Source organism: Chanos chanos, chromosome 5 (genome assembly GCF_902362185.1).
Source record: "Chanos chanos chromosome 5, fChaCha1.1, whole genome shotgun sequence".
NCBI classification, from domain to species: domain Eukaryota; kingdom Metazoa; phylum Chordata; class Actinopteri; order Gonorynchiformes; family Chanidae; genus Chanos; species Chanos chanos.
Window position 1 is genome coordinate 11,241,264 of NC_044499.1, and position 15,000 is coordinate 11,256,263.

Consider the following 15,000-nt stretch of genomic DNA (forward strand, 5'->3'; position numbering starts at 1 on the left):
GTGTGTGTGTGTGTGTGTGTGTGTGTGCGTGTGCATGCGCGTGTGTGTGTGTGTGTGTGTGTTACTGTATCTGTTGTGCTCTCTTTCTGTGTCACATAGCCACACCCAATGTGTTGCAATCACACTCTCCCCCTTTGAGTTTTGGGGTTGTGTTTGAAGTGGCAAGCCAAAGCCCAACATCTTATGATTAATATAAACTCTCTCCCTCCCAACCACACTTCTGAAACTCTTTCTCTCTCTCTCTCTCTCTCTCTCTCTCTCTCTTTCTCTTGTCTTTCCTCCTCTCTTTCTCGCTCTTTCTCTCCGTCTATCTTTCCAACTCCTCTTCCTCCCTCTTTCTGTCTCTCTGTCTCTCTCTCTCTCTCTCTCCTTTGAAGTCCGTCATTTGACTTGGGGCTACGATTTTAAGGGCACGACTGAAGTCCTGATCAGTCAGTCTCGTCTCCCGTGGTCCGACTGGAGGTATTCAGCTGTTGGAGAAAAGTACCTTTTCTTTTTCAAAGTGAACTGACTGGCTGATTTTAGACGGGCAGAGATTGGACGTGGCTATCTGTCTGAGAGAGAACAATGCCTGACCCGTGTATGTGACACAAAGGTGACAGCTAAATTCGGCCTCATCTGAATGGGCAGAGGACATTGTAGTTAAGCAGCAGTCAGCTCTCCATTAGCTTCAGAATGGACTCAGTAAGGTCCAGATATGCATTCCCCTCTCATCATGTTCTCTGCAACCAGATATGACTCTGTTGTTGTTTTTTTTTCACATTTATTTTGACCAATTTGGTTTTAATACACTGATTGCATACATTTCCATGTAATAAGCCATAAAGCCAAAGCATGGAACCGTTTTATGCATTCTTTAATTTATTCTAATATATTCCTTAATTGGAGGGGAACCCATATTTTAACCTAGACATGGTGGATTTAGCTTCATACTCAATCAAATCAAACTGAACCAAATGCCTTTAATAATTAATGCTGCTGTTTGTGCGCTGATCTTTTGTGTCTGCTTGCTTTGATATGAAAAATCCTTTGATGGAGACGGTTCTTCTTGCTCCCCTCTGTCCTGACACATCCATTTTCTCTTTCCTGATCCATAAGCGTGTTTACATAACTGAGTTTTTTTAGAGCTGTCAGACCACTCTAATGTGGCTAAAACTCTTTGTAATGGGGTGTGTTGAGGTCTTTCATGCAGAAATAGGTCGTGTGCACTCGTATAATCTCTGTCTGAGCTAAAAGACCTTCTCAGAGAAGCTGTTTCCACTTAATGCTGGCTCCTTAAGGTTTAACTCTCAAGGCAGTGTTGTCCTGTTAAGGAAAACATAGGAAGCCACAGAGTCTAGTCTTTATTAAAGGAGAAATCTTGAATCTCCATCTCTCTCTTTCTCCCTCTCAGTGGGGCACCATTAACCATTCATAGGACAGGGGCCATGAGCAACTGAAACCGACAGAGCAGAAAAATAATAGAAAACTCCAAGGGAATAAGAAGGAAGAGAGAGAGAGAGAGAGAGAGAGAGAGAGAGGTGTAGGAGGAGGTGAAGGCAGGAAGTGTTCAGTGGAGAGTGAGAAGAAAGGAGGAGAAAATTTAGTAATGAGACAACAGAGCAGATAATTTGGAGGAAAGGAAACACACTTGAACACGGCAGTGTCAATGAATCAGGGAAAAAATGGTAAAAGACAAATAAAAATAAGAGTATGAGGTGATGAGGTATATCTGGAGAAGGAAAAAGTGAGAGTACAGGGAGATATGAGGATGTATACTGCAAAAGATATGGATGGAATATGATAATTAGGAGTCTTAAATTATGAATGGGATTAAAGTATCTCGCTCCCTCTTTCTGTCTGTCTCTGTCTCTGTCTCTCTCTCTCTGTCTCTGTCTCTGTCTCTCTCTCTCACACACACACACACACACACACGCACACACACACACATTCTTCACCAGTCCAATATAATATACCTTCTGTATTCTCCCATCATGCCTAGCGTTACATAGTTTCCCCTTTTCTTTTTCGGTTCTCTCTGACTTTCTGTGTCTCTGCCTCCTCTGTGTTGTCATCATTGCCCACTGTGAACAGATATGCTTGACAATGCATCACAACACTAAATGTAAAGCTCTCTTCCAAACCCTTGCTGTGCACTCCCTTGTAGTGGCGTATTTAATGCTGTCGTCAACGAATTCAAATGTGGGCTGATAAATGTATTCGTCACAATGTCAACAAGTCATTATGGTGGAGTAGTGTGCAGTTCTGTTTGAGGATTTGCCAAGAGCAGGCAGGTTGTTCCTGTGGGAGAAGATGTTTATTATCTTGCTTTTCTTTTTGTCCTTGGATTTCAGAAGAACTCTGCATCTTTGGTTTTGATTTAATTTTGAGTCTCAAACTTTTCTGAGTTCCGTCCAACATTGAAGTATTTCTGTTGAATTTTTTTTATATCATTATAGATTATTATTATTGTCATTATTGTTGTTGTTGTTGTTGTTTTATTTAATCTGTTATTTTTGCCATTTTAAAAGTAGCGGACTTAATATTTTTGTCATTACGAATGTTTTTTTTTTCTTTTCACATTGATCGATTTCGGCAGATTATCAACCACCACTGTTTTGACAGCCTTGCAGAAGAGAGTTAACTTCACCTCAGTCTTTAGTCAACAGGAATAACAGTCCTCTCCAGTCCTCCTCACACCCACTCACATTCACAATGTCGTATTGTATATACACTGAACTTCATCTGTTTCCTGTCTCTGGGTAAGGTCCTGGCAGCATGGAGACTTTACCTCATGGCTCCCAAAGTACCAACCAAGGTACAGTAGCTTTGTAAAATTATCAGTGCTATTCACACTGTAACTGCTATCACCATTAATAAAGACTAATCATTCACCATGGCTCTCAGGTGGAACAAACCTTCAACTACTTGGAGATTCGTTCATTAAACACTCAACCAGAAAACCAGGTGAAAAAAAAAATTGACATCAAAGATTGTTTGTTTTCTATTTTTCTGACATTTTAATTTGAGCTGAGCTCCAAATAGTAATTTTTGGCTCTCTCACGTTGTTCTGCGTCAGTAAAGCGTGTTCTGTCTCAGGTTGTCATAGAAACAGACAAGTCCACGTACTCTCTGAGGCTGCAGTCAAGTGACCACTTGGATCAGTTGATCAGTCATGTGAACTTCGCTCTCTCCCGAATCTTCAACAACTCCATCTATGCGTAAGTCTCCAGTTCGTATCTGTGGACTGCTCTTCTTTTTCTTTCGTTTGTTCTTTCTTTCTTTTTTTGTAAAGTCAGTGGTGCTTTAATTCTACTGAACTCCAATATGCTAAATGGGGGCAACTTTGAAGTGAGACACCTACAGAGTGAATTTAATCTGGATCATAAAATATTAGTCAGGACATATCTTTCATTCCAGAGGACAACCACTGACATCCATTATTTCCGTCCTTCCCGCAGTAGCTCTGAGCTTTTCTAAGCTGCCCGAGGTTGAAAATGAGAAGATTTACACCTTACAGAGCAGGGCTTACCCCCTTCTAAACCATCACAGTTCATTAAATTGTCTGCGGTGTGTCCTCTGTCAGTCTTCGTTGCCCCCCCCCCCCCCCCCCCCCCCCCATAGATCAGTGTGGTCCTGACGCCCAGGGGCAGTGAAGCACAGAGGAAATGGTTAGAATTATTATACAGATAATAATTTATTCAGCCGGTCGGTTCACAGGTGTTTTAATATAAGAATAATAATTGGGTGACTGTACTGTAAAAAATTCATAATGTGATTATGTATCTGTCCATGTGTCTATCTGTTTCTTGCTCTCTCTTTCCTCTTCTTCTTCTTCTTCTTCTGCTTCTATTTTTTCTTCTTCTTTTTCTTCTTCTTCAGTCCTACCATCTTTCAGTCCGATGGTGGGATGTCTGAAGTCGGACAGAAGTTTTCTCCAAACTCTGACAGTTCTGTGGAGACTCAGAGAGCATGCGGTAAGATAACTACCATTACTCATCCTCTCACTCCTTCACAAGAACATTTCACACTTAAACCACTTCAGCAGATGGACTGACGGGAAAAAAAAAGGTTACATAAATAAATAAATCATATTTTGCCATCCATCTTAGATTCCTTTTGACTTCCCTCTACCCCTCTCACTTTGAAATCCATTGTCTTTCCCTCCTTCATCCCTCTCTCTCGCTCTCTCTCTCTCTCTCTCTCTCGCTCTCCCTCACACACATAATCCTCTCTCTCACGCACCCACTGTAAACATATTGCCCTAACATTTGAGTCTGTTGTTTGCCTGACCTGTCCTCTCCCGCCTGGTGTCACAGGAGGGTTCTCGGAGACGTATGCAGCCCTGTGTGACTATAATGGTATTGGCTGTAAGGAAGAAGTACAGTGGGTAAGGCCGAGCAATCTTTTTAGTCAGCATATTGTAGTTTTTAATAATTTACCATGTGTGCAGTGAAGCAACCTGGCCTGGAGACAGTTTTAAACCACGGGAGTGGTATACAACCCACCCGTTTGCATTATGAGTGTACAGTCACACCAGTCCCTGTTTTTTCCTATTAGGATGTGGATACAATCTATCACTCTCAGGATAACAGAGAGTTCAACCTGCTGGACTTCAGTCACCTGGAAAGCAGGTGGGTGAAGCGATTATTTCGGTTATTACTGCTATTTTCCAAATTTTGGAAAAGTCACGAAAAATCATCTGATAATTTGTGCTTGGTTTTTCTGTGTACAGTATTTTGCACTCAAAAATATAGCTGCTACCGCTGCGTCTGGAACAACCTTAGAATGAATCCAAATGAATTTAATTCAACGGTAAATGTGACTACATCTGGGTGTTCTAACATGTTCCACATCCTTTGATTATATATTTTTAACAGAAACAGTGTATGTACGCTTACGATGTTTTTCATCTTAAGTGACTTGGTTTTTGATTTTTTCGTGTATTGTAACAAGTTACCTCATCTGGGCTGCCACCTTTATCTCATCACCCACAGCCAGTCTCAGCCTTATTGCCTGCACTTTTGAGAGTAAACTTATCAAGTATCAGGTTTTGCACTAGTGAATGACAGATAACAGCACGATTTGTGTTGTTCTCATACAAGCTGTGACTTCTGCCGTCGGGTTCCAGTTGTATGAAACTGGCTGAGTTCACGTTTATCTTGCACTCTCTCGTCTTAGTGTCAGTCACTTCTTTCTTCCTTCCTGTTTGAAACTGAGGAGTACTTCTCTCTCTCTCTCTGTAAAGTGACCTTTAACATCCTTCTGATCAGTGCAGACTTTTCCTCCCATGCTAACAGATTCTTGAGATGGGCCCTTTGTTTTTCTGCTGAGTGTTGTCTCTACCTGGTTCATGTCTGACTTCCTCTTGTAACCGGATCCTTTTGGGCTGTGTACAGTGCAGATATAGTCTAGCCAGTTCGCACTTTACCCGCAGAACAAACGGAATGTGTCGCGTTGTATGAAAAAGAGGAAATGCCATCTATATTTAAATCATTAGTTGTGATATGAGAGTGAAGTGGATGCAAGTGACACTTTATATCTTTTAAAGACCTGTCGTCAGGCCTGCATACCCTGACACCCATCACATGAGTTCAGTGTAATGCTCTTTCTTTCTTTCTTTCTTTCTTTCTTTCTTTCTTTCTTTCTTTCTTTCTTTCTTTCTTTCTTTCTTTCTTTCTTTCTTTCTTTCTTTCTCTTAGTCTTACATATCTTTGGGATGCCTTTCATGCAGGCACTCTGACAAATCTTAGCTTGAGGCTATTGTTTTTTTATATCCCTTCTCTCTCTCTCTCTCTCTCTCTCTCTCTCCGTCTCTCTCTCTCTCTCTCTCTCTCTCTCTCTCTCTCTCTCCCTCTCTCTCTCTCTCTCTCTCTCTCTCTCTCTCTCTCTCTCTCTTTGTCTCTCTCTCTCTCTCTCTCTCTCTCTCTCCGTCTCTCTCTCTCTCCGTCTGTCTCTCTCTCTCTCTCTCTCTCTCCGTCTCTCTCTCTCTCTCCCTCTCTCCCTCTCTCTCTCTCTCTCTCTCTCTCTCTCCCTCTCTCTCTCTCTCTCTCTCTCTCTCCGTCTCTCTCTCTCTCCGTCTCTCTCTCCAAGTGGTCAGGTTTGTTGGAACCAGGGTCTTCCCCACAAGGGCGCTGGAGGTCCCTGTACAAGCCCCCCATTGAGAAGCGTACAGCGGATCTGCAATGGCGGATTGTGCATGGGGCTGTGGCCACTAACAGACATGTAGCACACATTGATTCCAATGTAGGGAAGGGTTGCCCGTTCTGTCCGGAAGAGGAAACTATTGACCATCTTTTTTTGCGATGTAGTAGACTTAGTGGACTCTTGGAGGTACTGAGGGAATGGTGTGGGGTTTTAGGGGAAGCATTGACGGATGAACTCTTTATTTATGGGCCAAAATACAATTATAATCAAAGAAAAAGAAAGTGTTTGTTGAATTTCGTATTAGGTCAGGCAAAAATGAGCATTTGGTTAACAAGGAGAAATAAGATGAAGGGGGCAGGGTCGACAGATCCTAAAACTATGATGAAAGCTTTGGTGGCAGCACGGCTAAGAATTGAATATGCTTATTTTAAAATGACTCATAACCTGTGTAAATTCTCTGAGGTTTGGGGAGAAGATGGTGTTTTATATGTTCTGAATGATGATGATGACTTGGTTTTAAACTTTTAGTAATTTTAGTGTGTTTCCTTTATTGCGGGTTGAAGGTTCTTCTATTGTGTTTTTTTTTCTTTTGAATGACAATCTTAATTTTATTTATCTTTTGCACTTAAGTGCGTTTTATTTATTTATTTATTTATTTATTGTTCTCTCTCTCTTCCACAATAACGGCAAGTTAACATAACAAGCAGACTGCTGCCTGTTTGTGTAAGTGACTGATGGAATGAAATTACGAAATTTTTTGGTGCCGATGTATAAATAAAGTTACTGTTAAAGTCAAGTCTCTCTCTCTCTCTCTCTCTCTCTCTCTCTCTCCGTCTCTCCCTCTGTCTCTCCCTCTCTCTCTCTCTCTCTCTCTCTCTCTCCCTCTCTCCCTCTCTCTCCCTCTATCTCTCTTTTAACATCTTTTGCCTGACAAGATAAAATGTTTGCCAGCCTAATTCGTCTGCTGAATGACAGATCTGTAAGATTTTGTGTTAGTCTTCCTTATTATGGCTATGAGCTGTTAAACAACAGCTGAGATATCCACCTGGAGGGGATGAATAGGACACACTGAGTTTGTCTCCCTCCCCTCTGTAATAGTTGCTGATTATGTGATTTTACTCATCAGAGAATTGATGAAGAGCCTTTGACGGCCATGGCTGAACTGGCCCTCTCTCCATTATCACATCTCTGCATGTGACATTGACAAACGGTGCATTTAATGCACTCTGCATTCACTGGTGTTGAATTTCATAAGGTTTACTGGATATTCCGGTAGAAGAAATGGACTTAAATTGCTATGACCTAGAGTGGCTTCAAAAGAATTCTGGGCTCTTGGCCAATCATTTAGATTATTCTGTTGCATTAGGATGAAAGAGAAGAGGTGGGGTGCTGGGTGCTGGGGGCGGGGTGGGGAGGTGAGGAGTTGAGGGTGGGGGGCCTGACAGCCTTTGGCCTACCTAAAAACTTTTCATCACAATAGCAGAATGAAGTCAAGAACGAGTATAGACCCATCAGCCATGTTTTAATAGAGAGTCTCTCTCTCTTTCTCTCTCTCTCTCTCTCTCTCTCTTTCTCTCTCTCTCTCTCTCTGACAGAAGGCTACAGAGTGATCAGTGGGTGGGGTTGGTCTGATGTGACTTTGGAATAAAATGATTTTAGGCCCGTGGCCAGTATTAAAAGCCGTATCATAGACATGTTACACTGAGTAATCCACTGACCTATTCTCTGTTTTCTAATCGATCTGCTCCTTTCTTCTTCCCCCTATCAGCTGCTCTCTCAGGGACAATTTATATCTGAAGCTGTCATTTTCCCTGACTCATAAAAGCTCTATTTTTGGCTTTGGGATTCTACCCAGTGCTGAAGAGCCTTAGATGTGAAAAAAGAGAAATGCATTTGAAAATGAACCTAATTAACGAGGTAATGTTTGAGATGTTTTGAATTCTCTCTCTTTCCATTCTGTGTTTCAGGGACCTTGCAGTGATTGTGGCCTCGATGGCATATAATACCTGGTTTACCAAACTCTACTGCAAAGACCTACGATTAGTAAATGTCTTTTTATTTATTTCTTCTCTCTCTCGCTCTCTCTCTCTCTCTCTCTCTCTCTCTCTCTCTCTCCCTCTCTCCTTCTTTCTCTCTCTCTCTCTCTCTCTCTCTCATTTTCTCTGTGTGTGTGTGTGTATGTGTATGTGTTTGTGTTTGTGTGTGTGAACGGATGTTAATATGTCATGTGTTATATGGCTTGACTGTAGACTATATCAGCATGAATGAGATTTGTTTAGTTTCAGGGTTGCTTACACAGATACTGACACTTACTGGGGCTTTATCATCTCAAATGTCACTGAACATTATGAAAATTAAGTGAAACAGGAAAAACTGAAAATGTTCTAAAATGAAATGAATGCTAAACAGAAGGAAGTAAACTGTAACAAGATGTGGTCAAGTCGAGCGATGCAGACAGAAGACTAGCAGAGAAACTACACAAAATCACAGTCGACACCTTCACAGCATCAGTGCAAAACCTCAGTAACAACAGCAACAAACATTAATGGTCAAAAAGAACATTAAGAACGATACTCATCAAAAGAAAGAAAGAAAGAAAGAAAGAAAGAAAGAAAAAATCCTAACTCGAAGAGGAAAGAATGCAAACCATTATGCACTCAGTTTTGTCAGTTTGTCTTTCACACTGTCTCTCTCTCTCTCTCTCTCTCTCTCTCTCTCTCTCTCTGATCTAGGGTTCAGAGGTAGTGGAGCAGGTTCTTCACACTCTCAGTAAGTCTAGCAGCCTGGAGGAGCTGACACTGGAGAATGTGGGCCTGAAAGCGTATGTTCTCTTTAAACCTCTCCATTTTCTTTGCTGCTGTCGTTTTTTTTTCTTTCTGCTCTTGTCTTGTTTTTGTCTTTTCTTTTTTTGTCTCTTCTCTAGTCAATCTTCCTTTTTTCCCCCCTAATTTCTCTATTCTGTATTACTCAGTCCATCACTGGTCTTGTGTGACTAGAACCTGAATTCTTGTATTTGTTCCACCTTCCTACATCTTGTTCTGTAAAGCTATACTGCTGTCCTGTAGCATATTCCCTTTCTTTTCTGTCTCCCCTGTCTCCGTTTACACTATTTCATTATCTTCTCATTCCTCTCTCTCTCTCTCTTTTCTGTCTTACAGAGATTTCCCTCAGAAAATGGCTTCTGCCCTGTCAGAAAACCCAGCATCCGTAATCCATTCTCTCAATCTGGCTCACAACACACTGGACAACCAAGGTAGTGAGTTCAGAGCTCAGTGTATATCTGTCCCTATCAATCTTTCTCTCTCTCTCTCTCTCTCTCTCTCTCTCTCTCTCTCTTTCTACTTGTGTCTAAATGTTCTTTCCCTCAATCAGCAAACAAATTCAGCATGTGTTTTGTGTACCTCTGCTATTTTTGTGGATGTGTGGGTGTTTATTTTGGTTCTTTAAGTCAGTGTGTCTCAGTGCTGATAGCTTGTGTGACCATATGTTTATGTGATTTTTGTTAGAGTCTCTGTCTGTCTCTGTCTTTGAGTCTGTCTGTCTCTCGGTCCATCCCCCCCCCCCCCCCCCTGTGTTTTGCATTCTGTGGTTAACGAAGAGCTTTGTATCTCCTTATGAAGGATAGAATGTATATCTTGTGCGTACGGTTGCAAGGGGAAGGATGGAGTGGGGGTTTCTCTGTAGGGGAGGGGGTTGGGGGAGGCATCACTAAATATGGACACAACCAGGATGGATAAATTGATGTAATGTAAAATCTCAAAAAATCTCTCTCTCTGTCTCTCTCTCTCTCTGTGTATGTATCTGTGTGTGACTGTGACTTTGTCACAGTGTCCTGTGTCATTTCCTCCCAGTCTGTCAGTTTAGAGTTTCAGTGAATAGCAGTTGGTACTTATTTGACCATCTTTGTCATATTTTTGTCACACTTAATCTCATCCACGGGCATGTGTGTGTGTGTGTGTGTGTGTGTGTGTGTGTGCTTGCATGCATTTACAGTATGTTAGCACATTATAAGGCTGTGAATCTTCACGTTTTCATTGCCTCTAAAAATGCCAGACCCTCTCTAACTGATAATGTGTGTGCCTGTGTTTCCGTGTGTGTGTGTGTGCGCGTGTGTGTGTGTGTCTGCGTGTATGTACGTGTGTGTGTCTCTTCAGGAGTATCAAATCTCATTCAGCAAGTGTGCCGACTCAGCAAAGGACTCCGCCTCCTCAATCTTTCCAAGACCTCACTCTCCTCAAAGGGTGTGTACTACACTAGCTTTGTGGTCTAAGGGTCTGTACCCCCTACCGAATAAAGCTCAATACACAGGACACATACAAACCTACGGTCATACTAGAATGTGCTTAGCACTCTTTCGTAATGTTTTCACCTTTAACATCGATATGAGATCACCTTTGCCTGCAAATCCAGGCTTGGTTGGTTATTGTTTTGTCGCGTAATGAGCAAGACTAGATAGGTATGGATTTTAGATACTCTGACAGGAACCTTCCAGACTTCTAGCCCCCTTCTCGTTAGTCTGGGTGGCTGCCAGGGTTTCCTCAGGTCGGATCTTACCTTTCAGTCAATACCTAATGCAAGCATGAGAGGACTATGAGGATAGATTTTCAGGACAAGTTATGAATGAATCAATCAATTTCCCCCCTTCTGTTCACTCACCACCGTAATCTAAAACTTAGCCAAAGCTAACAGTGGTGGTCAGTTTTATAACGTCGGTTACATAGAATGCGACTTAAGGAAAGAGATATGTTTGTTAATTAATTCCGTCAGAAAATGTGAAATGCTGAGTCAAACGTGACATGATTTGGTAATTTGTTATTTACTGAAAATGACACCTGCTATAACAACGTTAATGCCAGAACTGGAGAAATGGATAATGGTAGAATAACAGAATGGACAGGCTTCAGATTGTGCAGTTAGATGCCCTTGTTAGCCGGACTTGGCAAGCCGTGTTTCAGCCAGGCTGTGGCATGCTGCCACTTAACAGTTAGCCTGCAGGGCTATCTTTTAATCTGGGTTAATGAGAGTTGACTAGTTTCATTGGGCACTTGTGTTTAATATTTAGCAAAGAACAAGAAGGATATTCATCTGTGAATCTGTTTGTTGCATCTTTTCCTTTATTGTGTTAGAACACTTATTTTCCGCTGTTTTCTCTTTCTTAATTTCCTTGTTCCCCTTCCTATCCCTTCTCTCTCTTTCTCTCTCTCAGGTGTAATGTCTCTTTCTCAGGCTCTGTGTTCAAGTGATGACTACTCCAACTCTCTCCTTCATCTGGACTTAAGCAAGAACCCTGGGATTCTGACCGGAGAAGATGCCACAGTTAGGAAAAACTCTCTCTCTCTCTCTCTCTCTCTCTGTCTCACCCTCCCCCCCCCTCTCTCTCTCTCTCACACACACACACACACACACACACACACACACACACACACACACGTGCATGCGTAAAACTACCTGAAACAGAACTTCATGTCTTGCTGTCCTTGGCACTGTGATTAAGAGAGTTTTTATTAATCTATTATTTATGCTCTGTCCAGTGTCCTGTATGTTTTGTCCTTGCACAAACACACACACACACACACACACATACACGCCCACGCACACACACACACGCTGTTCTCTCTGACATTCTTGCTGTCTTCTCATAGAATTTGTACCTGTTCCTGGCTCAGCCAAACTGCTTGGTCCATCTGGATCTGTCAGGCACTGACTGTGCTGTGGACTCAGTGAGTGACAAGACTATTGCTTTTGATACACACTATTGCAGTATTGTTTTTAAATAACATAGAAATCATTCTTAGACTCTCTTTTGTGCTACTCAATCCAGTTTAGTGCTGTTGACTTATATAGATTTCAACTTGTTTCGGTTCGATCGTCCTCTTTGTTTTTCGCTTTTTCTCTTTCACAGCTGTTCGGGGCTTTGCTGAGAGGCTGCTGTGCTGATCTCTCTTACTTAAATCTCTCTAAAAACTCATTCTCTCACAGGTAAGCCGAAAACCTGTAAACCACCTCCATTGTTGCACTCAGTCGCTTGTAGTCATCATTTCACTGTTATCATCTCACCGTAAAACTTACAAATTCACCACCAAGAATATGTTGAAACCACCTATAACCATAAACTTAATTGGAGATAACAAGTGTCTTAAGAACTCATCAGTAACACATGTACAGGAAGGTTAAGCCAAAGCACAAACTAGATGCACTAATAGGAGACATACTCCTATTAGAGCTTGTTTATTGGCAGGTGGGAGCTCAATAACAGAATCAGATGAGTGCATGTAGCAGCTGCTGGCTGTGACACTAAGATCCACCTCCCATCTGGATTCCCTGTGGAGCCACATTGCAATACAAGCTCCAAGTTTCTGCAGCTAACTGTGTTATGGGAAAGCTCTGTGAAAAATGAGGCTAATTTTAGTAGGGAGTTATTGTTTTAAATCCCAAGTTCGTTTGTTTTTCTGTACCATCTCCTTCTGAGTCACACGCTCTGAAACAATTTGGTTTTAATGAGCGTTGCATTTGCATTGGCATGATTTTAGCAGAAGATACTGTATCATCAGAAACATATTGGACTGTTTTTTTTTCCCTTTCTTTCTCTCTCTCTGCCTTTCTTTTCGCTTTGCATTAATATGAACCTCTTTTTCACTGTGTTTTGCGCACTCACCCACGCACAGGTACTCACGCACGCTCTCACACTCGCACACACTCACTCTCCTGCTCTCTTTGTCTCAGAGGCTTACTTCACTATGGGTAACTTGGGGCATGATGCCTGTCTGTGCGGGTGTGTGTGTGTGTGTGTGTGTGTGTGTGTGTGATACATGGAACAGGAGCAGAAATCTGTTAGAGCTGATAAGAGAAAAAAATTCATGAATATTGAATAAGATCGGTTTCGCCCACTCGTTCATCGTCTTAACACACCCACTATGCCTTTGTATGCACACACACACACACACACACACACACACACACACACACACACACACACACACACACACAGAGGCCTAGACACTGTAGTACTAATTAATTCATTAATTCATTAACAGTAATGCCACTTCTTGGAACAATACAAACAGCTGTTTGACATGGAAGTCTTATCCTGTACTAGTTTTGACACCAGCACACAGTCTCCTGCTTTTATTTAGACTGTTCTTTAACACTCTGTTGGATGAATAATTTGTTAGGCTGAGGTATATCAAACGCAGCTCCTAAATTTTAAAAACTGGTTTGTGCGCAGAACAGATATTTCACAACAGAAATGGGTTCTACATCCTATTGGTTTAAAAGATGTTCGTGCCCTTTCTTTGTTTATAGATACTTTTACTGGTTCTATTTTATTTTTCAACCATACGTTTTTTATGTTTACATAGCGTATGCAGACAGAATATCCATCAGAACCTGGCCAAAGCACACAGCCAATTTTCTAATATTTTACATGAGATATAGAGAACAAAGTGATATTTTAAATAACAGTCTCTCTCTCTCTCTCTCTCTCTCTCTCTCTCTCTCTGTGCGTCTCTATCTCTGTCTCTGTTAGGAAAATACGTGAAACTCTTCCTTCCTTTCGGCAGTTTTTCAGTTCGGCGTTCAGTCTCACCCACATCAGTCTGGCCTCGATGAAAATGCCCCCCGATGTGCTCAGGTAAGGCACTGCTGCCATTTGGTGTGTTGTTCTGGCCTAGAGGTCTGCTCTGATTCACAGCCAAAATGAATCGCTCAGAGGAAGATGCTAAATTTGTCCTTTTTTTCTTGACATAACGTCTGTCTTCTGTTGGGCATCTTTTGAAAAAAAAAAACAAAAAAAAAAAACAGTGGAAGGGCAGGAACAAGAAAGGAAAGGTCTTCCTTCTGTTAACTCTAATCATTGTAATTCCATCATAACCATCATCATTTTGTTTCTTGCTGGAAAAGTAGCTCTTTAAATAATTTGTAAATCTATTTGCGTTATTCTAATCAAGTGTGAATGTCATCTCCAAACACCTCTTGCGTTTTCCTCTACCCTGTAAAGGACCTCGGTCTGGAAGCTGAGATAATCTTTAAGCTTCTTTAGACCTTAATCTTCTAAAACTGTCGTAACACTTTTGCAGCTGGTGGACAGAAGCTGTCTAATTTGATTGTAAGGAGAGTCAATCTTAACAGTGTAAACAAAACAAGAACTGTTCCTTTCACGCACTAATACCTTAAAACCATGTGAAGTCTGGTAAGCAATGATCTTGGGCTTGCTCTCTGCACTCTCTTCAGGGCTTTGTTTCTCGGGCTGTCCTCTAACCCACACATAACTGACCTCCACTTGGACATCAGCGGCTGTGAGGTACTCCGCTCAGTGTCTATCTCCACTGTCTCATTTTTGTCTCGTGGACCGTCTTGCTCTTTGCTTGAAGTTCTGATTTTAGATGAGGCACTAGAGAGGACTAATACTGAGGTTCAGTGCTCATGAATCTCATGCGTGACCTAGCGGCTCATCCACCCCCCCCCCCCCACCCCCCCACCTCCCCTTTCCTCAGTTTACTTTAGATGGTATGAGCATGTTTTTTTCATTGAGCCTTTACATACTCAAATAGTCTTGAATATTTTAATTTGTTTTTGCTGGCAATGTGTCGGCTCTTATTTGGTTGCCTCATTAAGTGGATGTCACCAAATAAGGTTGGTAAGAACGCTAGCTCCTGAGTTCTCTTCAGACGGAAACACTTCGCAAACCAAGATTAAAGGTCAAGTGTGTCAAATGATTAAAGTGTGACAGCTAATTCCAGTGTGACGAATGTTTGAAGTGCAACTGTTATTTATGTCACAAGGAACTGCGGTATGTGCATCATTCAAAAATAGCATTATTAATGCCACTATCTGTTTGCCTGCCTGCCTGCCTATCTTTCTCTCTCTCTCTCTCTC

At 41.7% G+C, this 15,000-nt stretch overlaps 1 protein-coding gene across 1 annotated transcript in view; it reads left to right on the top strand.

Moving 5' to 3' along the window:
* The window catches only part of carmil3 (capping protein regulator and myosin 1 linker 3), a 31,447-nt gene that overhangs the window by 4,956 nt on the left and 11,491 nt on the right, over nt 1-15,000 (top strand). Inside the window, exons 3-17 of the mRNA XM_030774639.1 lie at nt 2,747-2,797; nt 2,887-2,946; nt 3,079-3,200; nt 3,862-3,956; nt 4,299-4,369; nt 4,540-4,613; nt 8,094-8,169; nt 8,859-8,947; nt 9,285-9,379; nt 10,281-10,367; nt 11,333-11,442; nt 11,769-11,846; nt 12,029-12,105; nt 13,652-13,756; nt 14,356-14,425. Coding sequence (XP_030630499.1) covers nt 2,747-2,797; nt 2,887-2,946; nt 3,079-3,200; nt 3,862-3,956; nt 4,299-4,369; nt 4,540-4,613; nt 8,094-8,169; nt 8,859-8,947; nt 9,285-9,379; nt 10,281-10,367; nt 11,333-11,442; nt 11,769-11,846; nt 12,029-12,105; nt 13,652-13,756; nt 14,356-14,425 — 1,260 coding nt within the window. The remainder of the gene's footprint in view (nt 1-2,746; nt 2,798-2,886; nt 2,947-3,078; nt 3,201-3,861; nt 3,957-4,298; nt 4,370-4,539; nt 4,614-8,093; nt 8,170-8,858; nt 8,948-9,284; nt 9,380-10,280; nt 10,368-11,332; nt 11,443-11,768; nt 11,847-12,028; nt 12,106-13,651; nt 13,757-14,355; nt 14,426-15,000) is intronic.